Raw genomic sequence first — 15,621 nt, 5'->3', positions numbered from 1 at the left:
ACGTACCAAGCAAGCTGGAAAAAAACTCCTTTATTGCATTCAAGTCTGACCAGTCAGCTCCAAGCTGGCCATCGGGCACAAGTCCGATCCTCTCCAACGCTCTCAGCCAATTCCCTTAGTCATACAGTATTCGCGTGGATTTAGCACTCTTCACACCGTGTTCGCAGCGACATCATCAAATTCGAATTGTCACTGCTACCATTTCATTGGTCAATGCCGCAACTCAATGTATTTCTCACCACCAACCATCATTTCACATGTTTTCATTTCCATTGCCCCTGCAGTTTTACTGATTTGATTTGTCTTGATCTTTCAAGATCTAGTGCTGTCATTGCTGACATTTTGCATCTATCTACTCTCGTCGGCTGATTGACGCCGTCGGAAGAACCAAAAATCCTGAATCTTCCTACCCATGCCAGGGTTGTTCTTTTGTGCATAGAATGCACTCGGGTAGATATTACACGGAACCAAGTCCTCCTCCTCATTGTCCCACTCACCAGTTCCAATCCATGGTAAGAGATGGAAGACATGATAACTCCTGCCTGATGCAAATTTTGAGACGAATAAATGTGACCCATGAGTTTCATCCTTTTCATCACCCCAATACCATTTGTCCTCAAGCATCAAAAGAATTCCGGCCGTTGCTCAGACTGGTCGTAAAAATGAGGCCCTTCCGACGCCGTAAACAATGCAATGCTGAAAAGACAATAACCAAGTTGAAAAATCCCATGTAAAACATGCGTCGAAAATGTGTTCAAGTACGTAGTGTTGGGAAGTACCCCCACGCCTAGTTGGGGTACGGTCCCTGAGGAAGACCATGGGGAATCTGAGACATCTGGCTCATTCTGTAGGGGTTGTTCATGAACTCAGGAACAACTCCAGTTCGTAGGTCGTTGCGCCTGCCAAGAGGCTGGTAGTGCATTTGCGTGGTCGGCAGGTGATACTCGTTCAGAGAGGCCGACGGCGGTGGGTAGAGTAGGGTATTGACATGACGGATCGGCTTGTACGGACTCGGTCGCTGTTGCAGGTAAACGCTAGGCGAGTGAGAGATGGGCGTATGCGCAATAGGGGTGTGGATGACAGAGGCCGGGAATTGCTCGCCCAGTGGTGATGAAGCGTACACCGACAGGCTGCCGGGGCTGTGTCTCTTGGTTGGCGTGCCGTAGCCGATGGCAGGATGCATCGGGACAGTAGCTGGTGTGAGCGAAGCCTGAGGCATTGAGACGGGCGCTGGCATCGGCAGTTGAGGCATCGATGTGGTGGCCGCCGCAGAAGGATAGACAGTCGCCATTGCGCGAACTCCGTTACCCAGAGGTGGAAGCGAGACATGACCCTGCGAAGCGTACGTGGTTGTCGGGGGATACACCATTTGAGAGGAAGCAGGGTTGGTGTTGAGCGTCAAATTGGGAACCGGGAGACGTATCGGCTGCTCGCCAACAACAGGGGGTCGGGCGACAGGAGGCATGGTGCTGGGCTGTCTCGAAAATCGCTTCGCCGGAGGTTCGGTAACGTCCTCCTCTGAGCACCTCTTCCTGCCATTCATGTTGGCGTGCTTACCAGACAAGGGCGAGACAGGTGGGTTGTAAGTCGAGGGCCATGCTTGGGCGCTCGGTTGGGCGACGGTGCTGGGCGAGAAGATAGCGGTAGCAGAAGGGGTCAAGGGAGGGAACGAGACGGCAGGCTGCATGGCGGCGGTGGGCGACGGCACCGGTGAGGTGAAGGACTTGTTCAGAGGCGATGTCGGTTGCTTCTGAGCACGCTCGTAATACTCGGAAAAACAGGCCAGCTTGACCAACCACTCCTCCCACTGGTCCTTGGTGGCCAGCAGACTGTAGCGCATGTTGCTGAGGAATTCGACTTCCATTACGTGGATCTCCTGTACCGAGATACCCGACACTTCGGCCCACGTCTTATTCGTGTAGGTGTTGTCATCCAAGACTAGAATCCAGTCAGCGTGTGCGTACACAGTCAATAGAAAATCTGCAGTCACATTTGTTGCCTAGCATCAGGGCCACCGTCAGCAATCGATACTCGCTGCCGGATCGGCCCTTAACCACCGGGTTCGTCGTCTTCAGCCTGTAGACGAAAAGCAAAGCCAGCAGAATGACGTTTTGCGTCACTTGTGTCGTCGACAGAACGCTGTAGGCCCATTTCTTGAACTGGGGAAAGGGCGTCGCATACTCGGTCAAGCGGGGGACGGTAGCGGTAGGAGGACGGGATCGGATCTTCTCGGCGGCTCGCAACGTGTCCATCGATTCGAACCAGAAGAGGCACGTAATCTGCATATTGTCAGTGCTTTTGTCCATCTATGCAAGGAGGTGAGTAAATCTTACTTCGGCGGCGAAGTCTGCCAGATTACCGCCCTTGGGGTTGATACAGCTGGGGATTTGCAGGCTGTGCAAGACCAAGGTAGAGGAGCCTCTCCGTGAAGAGGTGCCATCAGTCTTGTTGATGGCGCCTGATGTCGGTGTCGACGGGCGGGTGGAGTGCTTCGAGGTGGTGGAGTACTGGCTAGTAGCGGAGGCAGGGTTTACCACCGGCTGTGGTTGGGGGTAGGTATTTGTCGACTGAGGGTATCTGGGGTACTGGGGGGCTCTCGCAGCCTCGGCGACGACGGCCTTGGGCCCTCTGGCCTGGGCAACGGCTGAAGGGTAGGAGGAGAGAACATGGCTGTCGTAGGCGACGAGTTGAGGGGCGTGGTATGCAGCGCTCATGGCTTCGGTTGGCGGCGTGCGAAGCCCGCTCCTGCGAAGAGCAGCTCCGGCACCGAGATTGAACCTGGCGTTCTTTTGCGAGGAGGTGGCGTGGTAGGTTTGCTGAGAGTAGCTCTGTCTGCACGATGCGATTTGTGCAGGAGAGAGGGGCAGGCTGTAGAAGGGCAATGGTGCAGCAGTCGAACACATCGGAGCGGGGGAGAGACGGGTTCGTGAGAGAGGAAGACCTCAGGTTGGTCGTTCGCGGCGTGGGTGAGTGAAAGCTGGTCGAGTGATTCGGTGGAGTTGAGAACGAGTCGAGGAGAGCACGAGTGAAGGGAAAGCCAACGCTGACGTCTGCTACATTTGCAGTAGAAGCAGGTGGCAGGCACTTGAGGTTGGCGGTTCACTGAGGAAGCTTGCTGGTGTCTTGCGGAGGGCAGAAATCTAGAGGATCGAGTCAGGAGAGAAGTCTACCGTGCTCGAATGCTTCGCAACTTCGTCGGGTTCGCTGTCGGGGCGTGGGTGGTTTGTTGGGAGTAAGTTGGTATTCCGAATTATTATTTGAAAGCTCCTAATTGTTGGCCATGGTAGGGGGTTTCGGAGATGCCTTCCTCAAAACGAGAAGTCGTTGCTGTGGTCTGCCGGCAAGGTGGGGGGGAGCTTGCGAGGCAGTTTTGCGGCAGGCGCAATACAAGTCAAGACAAGCTGGGGAGGCTCAAGAGGTACTTGAGACTGGCTCGCAGATATCTCGTGGGAGAATGAGGACGAGAAGAATGCGAAGCTCGGCGGCGGATTAGGTGAAGGTCAAGAAGTAGAGTCGGGCGAGGCAGAGGTCGGGGGTGAAGTTCAGATCGTCCGTGTAAATGAGGTAGGCAGGTGGGTTGTTGCTCGCGGGCGTCGTCAATGAGGGCCGTGATTCGGTAGGCTGCAGGAGGGCAGGGCAGTTGGTTGTCGTCTCAAGGCAAAGGCTTGGAGGGCAAAGGCAGGTCCAGTTGCACTTGAGCAGGCTGGTGGAATTGTATTGTATGAAGTAATTGGCAATTGAAGAAGAGGTGTGAGGTCAGACAAGGAGACGGAGTGAAGCAAGTGAATGGGGTCAAAAGGGATCAAGAGGCGGCAGGTACGAAGCGAAGCAGCCAGCTGGAGCTGGGTAGATTGAAGCCAAAAATGGAGGCAAGGGTCTAGTGATATGGTTGCGTCGTTCGTTGTCTGGACTCTCATTTCTTGGAGTAGTGGTGTATCCAATCCGCGCCGTGTGCCGTACGAAGTACAGAGCGTATGGGTCGTTGTGGTAAGGTACAGGAGGCATGGCCGTGGCATGGGACAGCATGGGATTGGGGGAGAGAGAGAGGAGGGGGGGGGGGGGGGGAGGGGTCGCCATGGATGGATAGGGAAGGCTTCACGGTGGGCAGGTACCTTGTTCCATGTCGCCAGGTACGTACCTGCCTTTTGTGAGGTGAGGTTTCTTACGGCGGTAGGTTCCCTGCGATGATGAGGTGGAAAGAGTGAGAGGGGGGGCAGGAGGGACGGACTGACTGAATGCCCTGTCTGCGATGGAATCGGTACTTTACGCAGCAGAAGAAGTTATCCGTAAACGCAGGTACCTCCCAGTGTGGTGCCTGCCTTCTCCTCCACCTCGCTCCTGCTTGAGTCTAGTTCCTTCCAGGTTCTTGTGCGGGTGCTGGACCCCTCAGCGAGTGGACGGCCAGCCAGCCAGCCAGCCTTCCTAAGCCAGGCCAGCCCAGTCCAGCAGGCGCAGCGCAGCGCAGCGCAGCAAGCAAGAGGAGCAGGAGCAGGAGGACGAGGACGAAGCCCCTCTCTTGCCCCCTCCTACCTAAAAAGCCAGGGGGCGGGTTTGTGGTAGGCAGGGTAAGGTGGGAAGGTACCTTACGCAGCAACTTCCATGTTCACTGGGCTGCAAGAGGGAAGGGAAGGGATGTCGCAGGAGAAGGAGGTAGGTACCTCGGGACTGCCGCAGGTTTGCAGCAAGCAAAGAGGTAGCGGCACGCCGGACGGACGAGAGGCCGCTTCGGTCAGGCCAAGGCACCTTACTTTCCCTGAGGTGCCTCATGTACCGTGTCATACCATCTTTGCGCACAAAGTACTTGCGTTTGAAGGTGCACCCTGCGGATACGCCAGCCAACCAGCCAACCAGCCAGCCAGCCAGGTAACGTAGGTAGGTAGGTACCTGACAAAGTATCTTCTCTGCCTCCTCCTCCTCCTCTGGCCTGGCGCAGCTATTCGTACAACTGCTGCGTAAGTGCCATTGCCCTATTAGCCTGCTGGTTGCTCACGGGCTGGGACTGGTGCTGGTGCTGGCGCTTGACACGCTTATGTACCGCCTCACTGCGCATTGGCGGCGAAGATACCACCAAGCTGGGGCTAGCCTCCAGCTTGCTCGGGCTCATTCTCCCTGCCTGCCTGCCTACCTTCGCAGATCCGCAATACCATCATCAGTTTAAAGTGAAGCAAGCAACGCAAAGCAGAACCTCGCAAGCCAACTTGTTACAAGTCCGGATACCTTGAGCAGCAGCTTTCAAAGTGACGACAGCCATCCATGGGCAAGCCAGCAGACCCAGGCCAAGGCCAGCCAGTCTCCGCCCCAGCTTCGTTCCCCCGTCTTAATGGCCGGGCCTACTACGCCGTAGGTTAGGACAGGTACGGATACTCGCTCCATGCTGCAAAGGCACTGCACCATGATACCGGCTAGTGTCCACTGCGTACGGAGTAGTCCCTTGTGAATATCCAAGTCACCCAGTCCCTGGCCGTCCAAGTGCCAAACCAAGTGGACGTCCAGCTCATGCCAGGCCGTCACTCAAGTCATTCAATCTTTTTGTTTTATGTCTCCAGCGATCCAGGCCCAGTCAAGCCTAGTGCGCTGCGCTTCTCGACGAGTGCCCTCAACTCAAGTCTCTCCTTCGCGTTCCGTACCGCACTTGCCCTCCTTGGTCCCTAGCCGCAGTCGGAGTCACGGTCCCCAGCCGGACAGTGGGAGAGTGTATGAGGTGGGATGCAGGTGGGCGTGGGTATCGAAATGCGGAAGGGGGGAAAAGTGTGTGAGAGAAAGACACTGATGAGAGTTGAGTGAGAGTGTGTTCCGTGTGTCGTGGAGTGGCACCTGAATGGTTGACTCTTTTTTTTTTTTTTCGCCCTTCCTTTCCCTCTCACCCACCTTTCCAAGCCATGCCTAGATAGGGTTAGCGCACTTGGAATGGAAGCAAGTGAATTGCAGGCGGTGCGGTACCTACGTTGCGGGAACCTCTAACAGACCACCTCAAGACAGAGAGGCTCCAGCGAGTGAGCAACCACTTACCGACGCCGGGCAAGACAGAGACAAGGCATGGGACGCAAGCACAGGGTGAGGCGAGTTGACGACGGGGAAAGGAAAAGGAAAGGTACGTACCTGGTGCCTGTCCGTCGGGTGCCTCGTCGCTGGTCTCACCCCCTGCCCTTCTTCCCGTCGCCTGCTCCCTGGAATGTTCCTTCACACCCCCCTCTCATCAGCAAGTGAAGCATCCTTCGTGATTTCTCCACGTCCCCTTCTCCCTCTTTCCCATCTGCGGCGCTCATTGAAATCCCAAGGGTGCCCAGACAGCGTCGGGTGGGGTTTGGAAGCCTCTGGTCTGTCTCTCTTGCCTGCTTTTGGCTCGGTGTCTTTGCGTTGGTGTCGCCTCAAGCTGCACCGGCGGCACCAAACACTAAGCACCAAGCACCAAGCACCAAGCACCACCAGCCCGCAGCCAGGCAACGCAAGCTTGATTGGATGCTGCACAACTCCTGCCGTGCCCGTGATGGACGGGGATCATGATGGATCTAGACAGTGGCCGAGTCGGTACTCGAAACTCTGCTTTCCCAGCCCAAATCGTCACCTGCTGCGCATCCTTCAAAGTATCGGGTACTCTCACCGTGTATGTGTAGGAAAATTCTGAGGTTTCCGTCGTTGTCGTCGTTATCGGCTTCGGCTTCTTCAGTATATCCATCCTCCCACTTCCATCCATCCTTTTTCATTGCCAATATCATTCTGCATTACCAGGCGAAGGCCGGCCAGACAACAGCTCGGCCTAGGCAGGCTCTGCGTTTCTTTCTCAGTCGTGCGTCTCGCCCACTTGTGACGCTTGTTGACGGAGCTAGCGCAGACTTGAGCGCAGGGCAAATAAAAGAGACGCCGTAAATGAAGCTGCTTGTCGTAGCCGTAACCTTGTCGCGCCGCAAAGGCAACCTGGAAAAGGCACCCGTGAAGACGGTCGGTCGTCGTCCTACTCCACCAAAGACGGCCCTAGAAGTTAGCTCCGTCCACCATGGACACCACCCTTGTCCTCATGCGCTCTCCACCACCACCACAACACCACGGCCGCCGCAATTCTACCGTACGCAGTAGTTCGACACCGTCCATCCTCCAAAAGCCAGGCAGGCTCCTCGTCATGACCACCACCACCACCACCGTCGCCGTCGCCATCGCCGCCAACGATCCATTCTTTTCTCGTCCCATCATCCCGCCGTGTCCCATCCCGCCCCCCGTCCACACACTCCATCCTTCGCTGTCGCATCCCCACACAAAACTCTCTCGGCCCTTGGTCTCTTTCAGCCCGTTACCCTGCCGAGCTAACATTACGAACGCCCATCCCCTACCGATGCAGACTGAACTGTCGCTGTCCAGGGCCAGACACGGCATGCTAGTGCGCCGTAACCCGTAATACCGAGCTCACTTTGACTCGAGCGTCTGTCCCAAGTCCCCATAAGCTACCACACAGTTAATGAAGCAAGCGGGGGAAAAAAGTACACTGCGTTGCGCATCCAGTATGGAGCCTGCGTATCGAGTACCCTTCATACTCCTTCGTCTGGACCTGGACTTTGCGTCACCCGTGACCCGGACATGACCCGTCGCTCAAAGCTTTTGCAGACGGGTCTTTCGTCTTCGTCCTCCGCCGTCGCCAATTCCTCGCCTACCGATTCAGGAACGCAGGTGGGCGGGCGTCTTTTTGCACCTCCGTGGTGGTCATGGTCCTGTCCTTGGTTCGGTCCTAGTTCATCAACTTGTCGACTCCGATGGATCATCGTGCTCATCCGCACTGCAACTCCATAACGAAAAGCAACCTCCGATGGACCACTCTCTTCGCTTTAGTGGGCGCCTCGTCCTCGTGTGCAGCGCTCCATTTTCGCTCTACCGAGGATTCCCAGATAATGTGTGAAGAAAAAGTCTGTCCCAAGTCTCCACTGCTGTCTGTGAATCGCATGTTGCGACCTGTGACCGCCAAATGTCATACGCAACCAACAAGGCTGCCGACATGTGCGGTACTTGCCGTCGATTGGTGAGCATGAGCAGAGCATTAGCACACCTTACCCTCCAATATTTGCCCTCGAGCACAAGAGCCAAAGATATCTCGAGACCCCAGGCCCAGGGTGCGTTGCGGAAGCGTCGCTCATTCAGGCATAGCGCCCCGAGTTGTTGGCCTGATATCTCGACACCTTGGCAATCCATGTTGTCTCAACCATCAACACACCCTTTGAAAGAGAGGCGGCTGGCTGGCTGGCTTGTCTGCGTGCAAGTCAGTCAGGAAGACGCACGACGTCCCCACGATCATTTGCCTTGTAATACGTATCAAGCAGGTGTCAAAGGTTCGCACCAGGTCAGACGGATGAGCGCCGCAACGCACCGCCGCCCACACCTCACATCAGGTGGACGACCACCACGCTGACAGGGAAGTCGTTCCGAGGTAACTTAACTCGACCGGTGTAAAGTAGGTAGCGAGGTCAATGAAAGTGTGCAGTATGTTCGTAATTCCGCCCGGCAAAGTACCTTTCGGTTTCCGTAAGTTTCGGCATGTTTGCCATGCCATGTCTCCCTTACCTTGACCCGTCCAGAGGCCGGCGACGGCAAAGCCGTCCAAGACTTTCAAAGTGCCAGAACGAATATATCCGTATCCGTACCCCACTGCCGTAGTAAAGGCATAGGCAATTGCATTAGATTCGCGGCCGAGACAGCGGACCAATCCAGTCCAGGCTGGTTCCATCCATTTCACCAGCCAATCAGCAGCACCGACTGGCCCAATCCAATTTCAGCCAAGCCAGGAAGAAGCGAAGCTCCCAAGCCAACAGACCAGGAGAGGCACAGTGCGCCGTGCCACCTCGCAAACCGCATCAGAAACACGGCGGCTGACGGCACTGGTCCATCGTCGTCTGTCTGCCTGCTTGCCTGCGCCGAGCCTGTCTTGCTGTCGGTGGGGGGGTGAGTAGGACACGGAGAGACAGAGTTCTGAAGTTCCAAACAACACTGCACCCTGTTGGCCTGTTGGTTCCATTCTCTATGTACTGCAGCACCTTGCAGTTGTGATCTCCGGTGTGTGTATCTGATCGGTGCAGTTAGTCGCATGCCATCAAATGTAATTGCCAAAGAGGCCAAAGTCAGGCCAGCCCGAGAGACGTGAGTCTGTCGTAATTTCCCGAGAGTACTGTCGGAATCTCCGCACAATGAAGTGCTTCCGAATGCTGATGGCACACGGTACTGGAGCAGTCCAAACCCCTCTCTCGCTGTATCCTCGGGGGATGAGACTTCCGCGCTGAGGAAACAGTACTAAGTAAAGTTGGCACCGGTAGGCGCAGCCCGACAAGGACCCCTTCTGAAATTTGTGCAAGTCAATACCCTGGTAGACAGGTCAATAATTGATATTGCCGCCGCGGCTTCTGTGACGGATACGCTCGTTGTTCGGGACCATAGCTGAGCCAGGGGTTGCCCAGGTCACCATCGGTGGTCCATCCACCTCGGTTGCAAAGCCATAGAAAAGAAATTGAAAGGACGGGAAAAAAATAAAATAGGGTAGACGTGCAAAAGAGTCTAAGGCAAGGGAGTCTTGTCGCCAGCATCACGACGGTGCTTTGCTACTCCCTCGCTCGAAATAGAAAAGGGGGACATGCGGGCGATAGGCGACGGGAATGGTATTCGTACATGACAGGGCTCAGCGGTTGGTCCGCCGGCGCATATACTATTCTCGCCTTGCTTCGCCGCCGTTCTATTACTTTGGAAATCAGCGCCCAGGGCAACCAACGCAACGTACCTCAGCCTTCCCCCTCCAAAGAAGATGTCGAGTTCAAAAGCAAATCTTGATCCTCAGAGCCGGGGGTCAATCTATGAGCATCGACTCAGGTATATCTGAGGGTCGGGGCGACGATGAGCATGGACTGCCTCACCACGCCGATTCAGACGGGCATTGCTCGGCTTGTCGACAAGGCTGTAAACGTGCAAAGGCCCAACCTGCTTGAGGTCTTTTTCCCCCCTCCGCTCGGCTGATACGCACTCGTCTCTGGCTGCATTAGGCCGGGACCATCGTTGGGCTGGTTCATCATTGGAGCATGGCGCCACGACGGCGAGTATCCGAATAGCCTGCGGATCTTTGGGAGATGGAAATTGAGAGTTTCCATGTTCCCGTCTGGGCCACCAACTGCGTTTGCATCCCCCAATGAAACCGTGGCTTGGGGCTCGCAATATCAAATTGAGGCGGCACCATTTTGCGTGGGTGATAATGCATGAGCGACCAAAAATGCAGAAACACTGCTCAAGGCCACAGGACCGCCGGCACGTCATGCACAGACCTGTCTTTGTCCATCAATATCAGACTCGTCTCTGTCTGGCACACCGTCATCCCTCTCTGCGGCCTGGCCACTGCGTTTTCATGTTGGTGGCCAGTAGCCAGTCACAAGCTAGACTCGGATGACGAGGTGCCGTCCCGCCTGAGTGAATAGCAGCATCTCTAACTGACGATGAAGGGGGTGAGTGGCATCTCGTTTCGACAGGGTATCCGGCCGTGAGAGCCACGGAGGCAGCTCCAAAGATCGGTATCACAGCGTCATGGACGCCGACCGTGCCGGCCGAAAGGCTGGGTTGCGCAGGACCTCCCTCCGCTGCCACTGGATAGCGACTAAGTAAGCAGGATCCCCAGCCAGGTCATTAAAATCCCTGCAGCTCCAAGTAACCCTGTATCGACGCAAAACGCCATGAGCGACACGCGAGAGGAGGGTGTCTTACCCGCGTCTCCCCTGCTAGTGAGCCCGTGGAACAAGTGGTTGCATTTCCAATGAAATCTGAGCCACAGGGCCCCAGACATGTCATGTTGGAAACGGAGTTGCTCAGCAGGACAGGGAAACACCCTCGAAGAGCCATGCAAACATTTGTCGTTTTCCGTCGTTCAGTCAGCGGGGGCCATAGGATGACAAGTAGCAGTGTGGTTGACTGGGTCCAACGAATCAAGCTACTGTTGCAAAGATGGCAAGTTGCTGAGAGATGATCGTAATAGTGCGGAACGGGTGTGCATCGCGAGGCTCGCGACAGCATATTCGTACCCTCAAGCTTCCAACGCCGTGACAGCCTACAATTCATTCAATTGTGCACCGCCTAGTTGACGATGGGCAAGTGTGCCAATGGCGTTGCATCGGCCAGCAGCAAGGCGCGGAAGGGATGCCACGGTTGCCCTCTGCTGCCCTTGCAACAGCGAGCGTAACATTGGGGTTAGTTGCAAAAAGCGCCTGAGTGAGAGCCGATAGGGCAGACGGTCCGGCGTCTCTGCTTCAACGCTCAGCAGCCTTGGGCCAGTGCTTCCCAGGCCCCAGCCCAATGCTGTGGTTTTGAACACTTGCGATTGACCTAGGAGTATCCCATTTGAGTGCTGGTTTCCTTTCGCTTGACTGCCGCTGGTTTTCTTTTTCTTGATGAAGCCGTCGAAGTATCCCGGAGCAAGTGTTTCAATTGTACAGGGTTGGCTTGCACGAGTGTTTGTGATGAGCTGCTGCTGCCTTAATCGATTTCAGTTAGCGGCCGCCAATCGACATTGATGAGTTGGCGAACAAGTGACCAAGGATGATGGTTAGCTGGGAATAATAATACCTCACCTCCTGAAGGTTGGAATGCTGCCATCGCGATGGGGAAGACACGAAGCAGATAGACGCAAATCCTGGGACCAGGAGTCTCCAAACCTGCCAAACTTCGTCTGCACCGCAAGCCACGGAGTCAGCACCCACGCAAATTATGGGGTTCGTTTTTCATACCGGAGCTGCAGGGTCGGTCGGTCTGCCTGGCGGCTTTCGCACAAAATCGACCGCCTGAGTCCAGGCTCGCAGCTTTTGGAGAACTTGAACGGGAGCAGGTATGTACCATAGTAAGCGATTTGAGGGGCGTGGATGTATGCGAAATCATTCTTCTCCTCCTGCACGAGGGTGAGGAGACTTGCGAGGAGAAAGATTCCCCATGGAATTGGACAGGGAGTGGCCCAAGCCACACCTCTAATGTTGTTCAAGGTCAACCTCGTCGACATGCGACTCGGTCAATTATCGAACGGCCAACACGTCTCCAGAGAGGTAGTAAGGCTTATGCTATCGCTCAACCCCGGCTTCACGGTCCATTGCTCACGTAGCTGGTATCCGTAGGTCATTCGTTCGTGAGCATGCGTTAACGGCACACAATGCCCGTGAACGTATCGGTATTGCCTGTGTGTGGTTGATCTCAGGACATTGGGGGCCCTCGGGGCAGCATTTGGCTGTCTGCGGCGGCCATCTGTGTGGCTTGTGGCGCGTCTAGCCCGCTGTGCTGGCGTTGGCGATGCATGGTTGATCGGTGATAGCTCTTTATACGACTACGCTATGGGCGTGTGCGTTAGCATGCCCCAGCCAGACTTCCTGTTCCATCCAGGGTTAGCACACGAAATCCACAAGCCATTCAACCCCCGTTTTGCGAGTACCATCGCCCGTCTTACGGAACGTCAGTGTGACATGAACTTGGTCTGTCTCCTTTGTGCAATTAGCAGCCGGATATGATGGGTATCAACATCATTTAGTGGCGTCGGACAGATACGAAAGCTTGCCTGTATCATAGCTTGGAAATTGCGCTCGCATATCTAGATAGACGCGTTGGGAAATCGTGAAAACACACAAACTTAGCAGCTTGTTGAGAGAGTATCGAGTTGGCTGCCAACGACACTAATGAGCCTTCAATGTTATTTTAAAGACCTTTTGAAGCATGCTCCTCAAGTGACTTCGGTAGACGAGGCTGCATACGTAAGATACTGCCCATCGGTTGACAAAAGCTCTTCCAACCGCGGTGTCTGGGATGGCATTTTGAAGATATCACCCTACCGGGTTCAAGATTGCATCGAAATGCGACTTCAGAAAATGGACTATGCACCTCTGATCATAGCGGCATGATAGACATCGTGTACGCTCAGCCGCCGAATCCTCGTCGGATTATAAGCTGCGCTACTCTTGTTGCGTGTGCGTCTCAAGGACTCAAATTGATCTCAGCCACAGATGAGGATCGGTTTTCCCCCTTCGATATGGAACCGGCATGCGATGATGATGGCAGCAAAGCACCCTCGGCGTAGGGCTCCAATGGCATTTTTGGCGAACTTTACTGCCAGGCATATCGATTCTGAATGAGGGCGTTGTGGCAAAGAAACGCACCACTGTACTCCGAAATAGGTACGAGGTCGGAATGCAATGGGCGATTAGAATTGGCATCCTGATGGGCGGTGATTGGACGGCACCCTGGCGTCAATCAGGCAGTGTGTAGAGAGTTCTTTCAGAAAGGGAGGGGGGCGTGTTTGAAGCATCGTGGATGCTGGGTGGGTAGCTTCACTGCCCAAAGGCTGTAGATATCTAAGTCGTCAAGTCCAACATGCCTTTGTACTTGACAGTCCACGCAAACAATCGGCCACCCTCCCCCCACCCTGGGGTGTGAGTGGCCTGTTATTTGTTTGAATTTCTTATATTAGTCTTAGTACACTGCTTTATCTCTTAACTCTTTATCCTACTTTTCCTACGTAATCTAAGTAATTAATAAGGCCTTTAGTAGAGTAGTTCTATAAGTAGTATATTTATTACCTTAGAAAACTATAGTAAAATTCTACTCTATTTAATCTATTACCTTTTATTAATACTTCTTATAAGTATAGTTTAAAACTTAAGTTTATAGTCTATTAGTTATAGCTTAGTTTACTTCTAGAAATAAGTACTAAAGATAAATATAATAATAATATCTTTAATACTAAGCTTAGTAGTACTTATAAAGAACTCTTATACTCCTCTTAGTTTTAGCTTTTATATACTTTAAGTAACTACTTAAGGGTTAGTATATATAGTACTCTCTAGGTTAAAGTTATTATTAAAATTATTAAGTTATTAGTTTATTATTATATTAATTAATAAATAAAGTACTAGTTACTTACTTTACTATTACTCTCCTTATATAAAGTAAAGTTCCTATAACTTTAGTAGCTAAAGCTACTATAGTAGAAGAAAAGTTATTAATACTTTATTTACTTCGTCTTTATCTCTCTCAAGACCCCTATATCTTCTAGTACTAAGTATAGTAATTCTGTGTTCACACCTTAGGTTATATCTATTAGGGTTGCTTGGTCCTTTTCCATATCTGTACCTTGCTGTATATTGTACCTCGGCAAACAATCGGCCGGTCCAACGGTGCGTGTGTGCAGGGAAGGATAGCAACTGGCCGCCGGATAGGAGGGTCAGCCAAGGACCAGGGGCTGGATTCGGGCCCCCGTGTGTTCCGCCGTCAAGGCCGAAGCTCCATAATTTGTGAATGCTGATATGGCCGACTTGGCATCGCCATTCCAACCTGGAACCGGGGGGGCTTCCGCAAGAATTATCGATTGGATCGATTGGATTGCTTTTTTTTTTTTTTTTTTTTTTTTATAAGGTGGCTAGCCAGGCAAGTTTCCGTCTAGTATACCAGCATATCGTCACAAGACCGGGATGCTGCATTCTCGCTGTGCTGAGAGCCCGAGAACGACGAAGAGGGTCTTGTTTAGCCCTGGACATTGGCGCGCCTGGCCGTAGAAGTCATCAAGAGGCGAGCGGGAATGGACCAGCTAAGGCTTGATGGTGCGCTGAGCAGACCACGATCTGGCCATGGATCACAAGGGAAGTCCTGTGTTGAGACACAGCTATAGTAGCCTGGAAAGATCCGCAGATACCCTACAGTCCCTATCTCAAGGGCCTGGGGCGCACTCAGAGAGAGAGAGCGTGTGTGTGTGTGTGTGTGTGTGTGTGTGTGCGCGACATAGGACAACGGCAGCAGCGGGTGTGTGCCTATTTGTCGCATCTCGCCATTTGCTGCGGGCTCTTGCTGACGGAGGGAGACAAGATGTCTTTTTGCCTCGGAAGTCATTGACTCTGCCAGGGCAGACGCCGTTGGCTCTCGGTGGTGTGCATTGAACTGAGACTCTCGAATTCTGTGTACTATTTCGCGAAGGTAAAGGGTTCAACCAGCGAGCGCCCTGATCGAGTCTCTTGCCCAGAGGTAGCATGCTTTATCCGAGGAACGAGGGACTGATGATTTCTCAGGATGTGATAATGCTCCATGCGCCTCGCCGCAGGACCCAGCTGCTCATTGAGTCAAGGACTCAAGGCTAGGCGGTTTGTGGCAGCATGAATTCAGCCGGTTGGCGGGACGGGCAGCAAATGAGCGGCGTTGAGGAGTTCCGTCTAGACGGTATGTGGTCCGACATGAGGCATGCAACCAGGGCTTTCGAGGGGGTTGCAGACCGTCTGAACAGTTGTAATGTTGGTCCTAAGAAAAGTGTCATACAGTGCGTGCCCAGCTCAGGCCTCTGGCAATGTGGCGGAATTGGGGGGTGTCGCAATCGGGAGTGAACAGCCATACGATAGGTGGCATAGAGGGATGGCCCGGTGGTGCGATTTTAGGTTGCAATATTTGGCACTGTTTGCAGGCTCCCCGACGGTATCCTGAAGCCAGGGCTAAAGTCCCATAATGCTGACAACTCTAGCAGCGCCGCATCCTACAGCCAAGAGAGGAAGCTGTGGCTTATGATGTCTTGGACTTGGGAGATGCAGTTGGACAGACAGCACAGTCGGGCTCCCCTACAAGCATGTAGATGCTTGACAACGACAGCTGCAGCAAGTG

At 53.8% G+C, this 15,621-nt stretch overlaps 1 protein-coding gene across 1 annotated transcript; it reads right to left on the bottom strand.

Annotated features, from left to right (window-relative positions):
• Positions 1 to 787: 787 nt before the first annotated feature.
• On the bottom strand, positions 788 to 2,714 carry COL26b_011143 (uncharacterized protein; the record flags this gene model as incomplete). The annotated part of the gene is made up of 3 exons (XM_053183817.1): positions 788 to 1,938; positions 1,991 to 2,279; positions 2,334 to 2,714. The coding sequence occupies 3 exons, from the start codon at positions 2,712 to 2,714 to the stop codon at positions 788 to 790; spliced, it is 1,821 nt and encodes a 606-aa protein (XP_053032229.1).
• Between the last annotated feature and the right edge of the window lie 12,907 nt (positions 2,715 to 15,621).

The sequence above is a fragment of the Colletotrichum chrysophilum genome, assembly GCF_026319265.1.
Source record: "Colletotrichum chrysophilum strain AFK26 chromosome Unknown scaffold_131, whole genome shotgun sequence".
Lineage (NCBI taxonomy): Eukaryota > Fungi > Ascomycota > Sordariomycetes > Glomerellales > Glomerellaceae > Colletotrichum > Colletotrichum chrysophilum.
The sequence above is the reverse complement of the archived record's forward strand: the minus strand, read 5'-3'. Positions and strand labels throughout refer to the sequence as shown.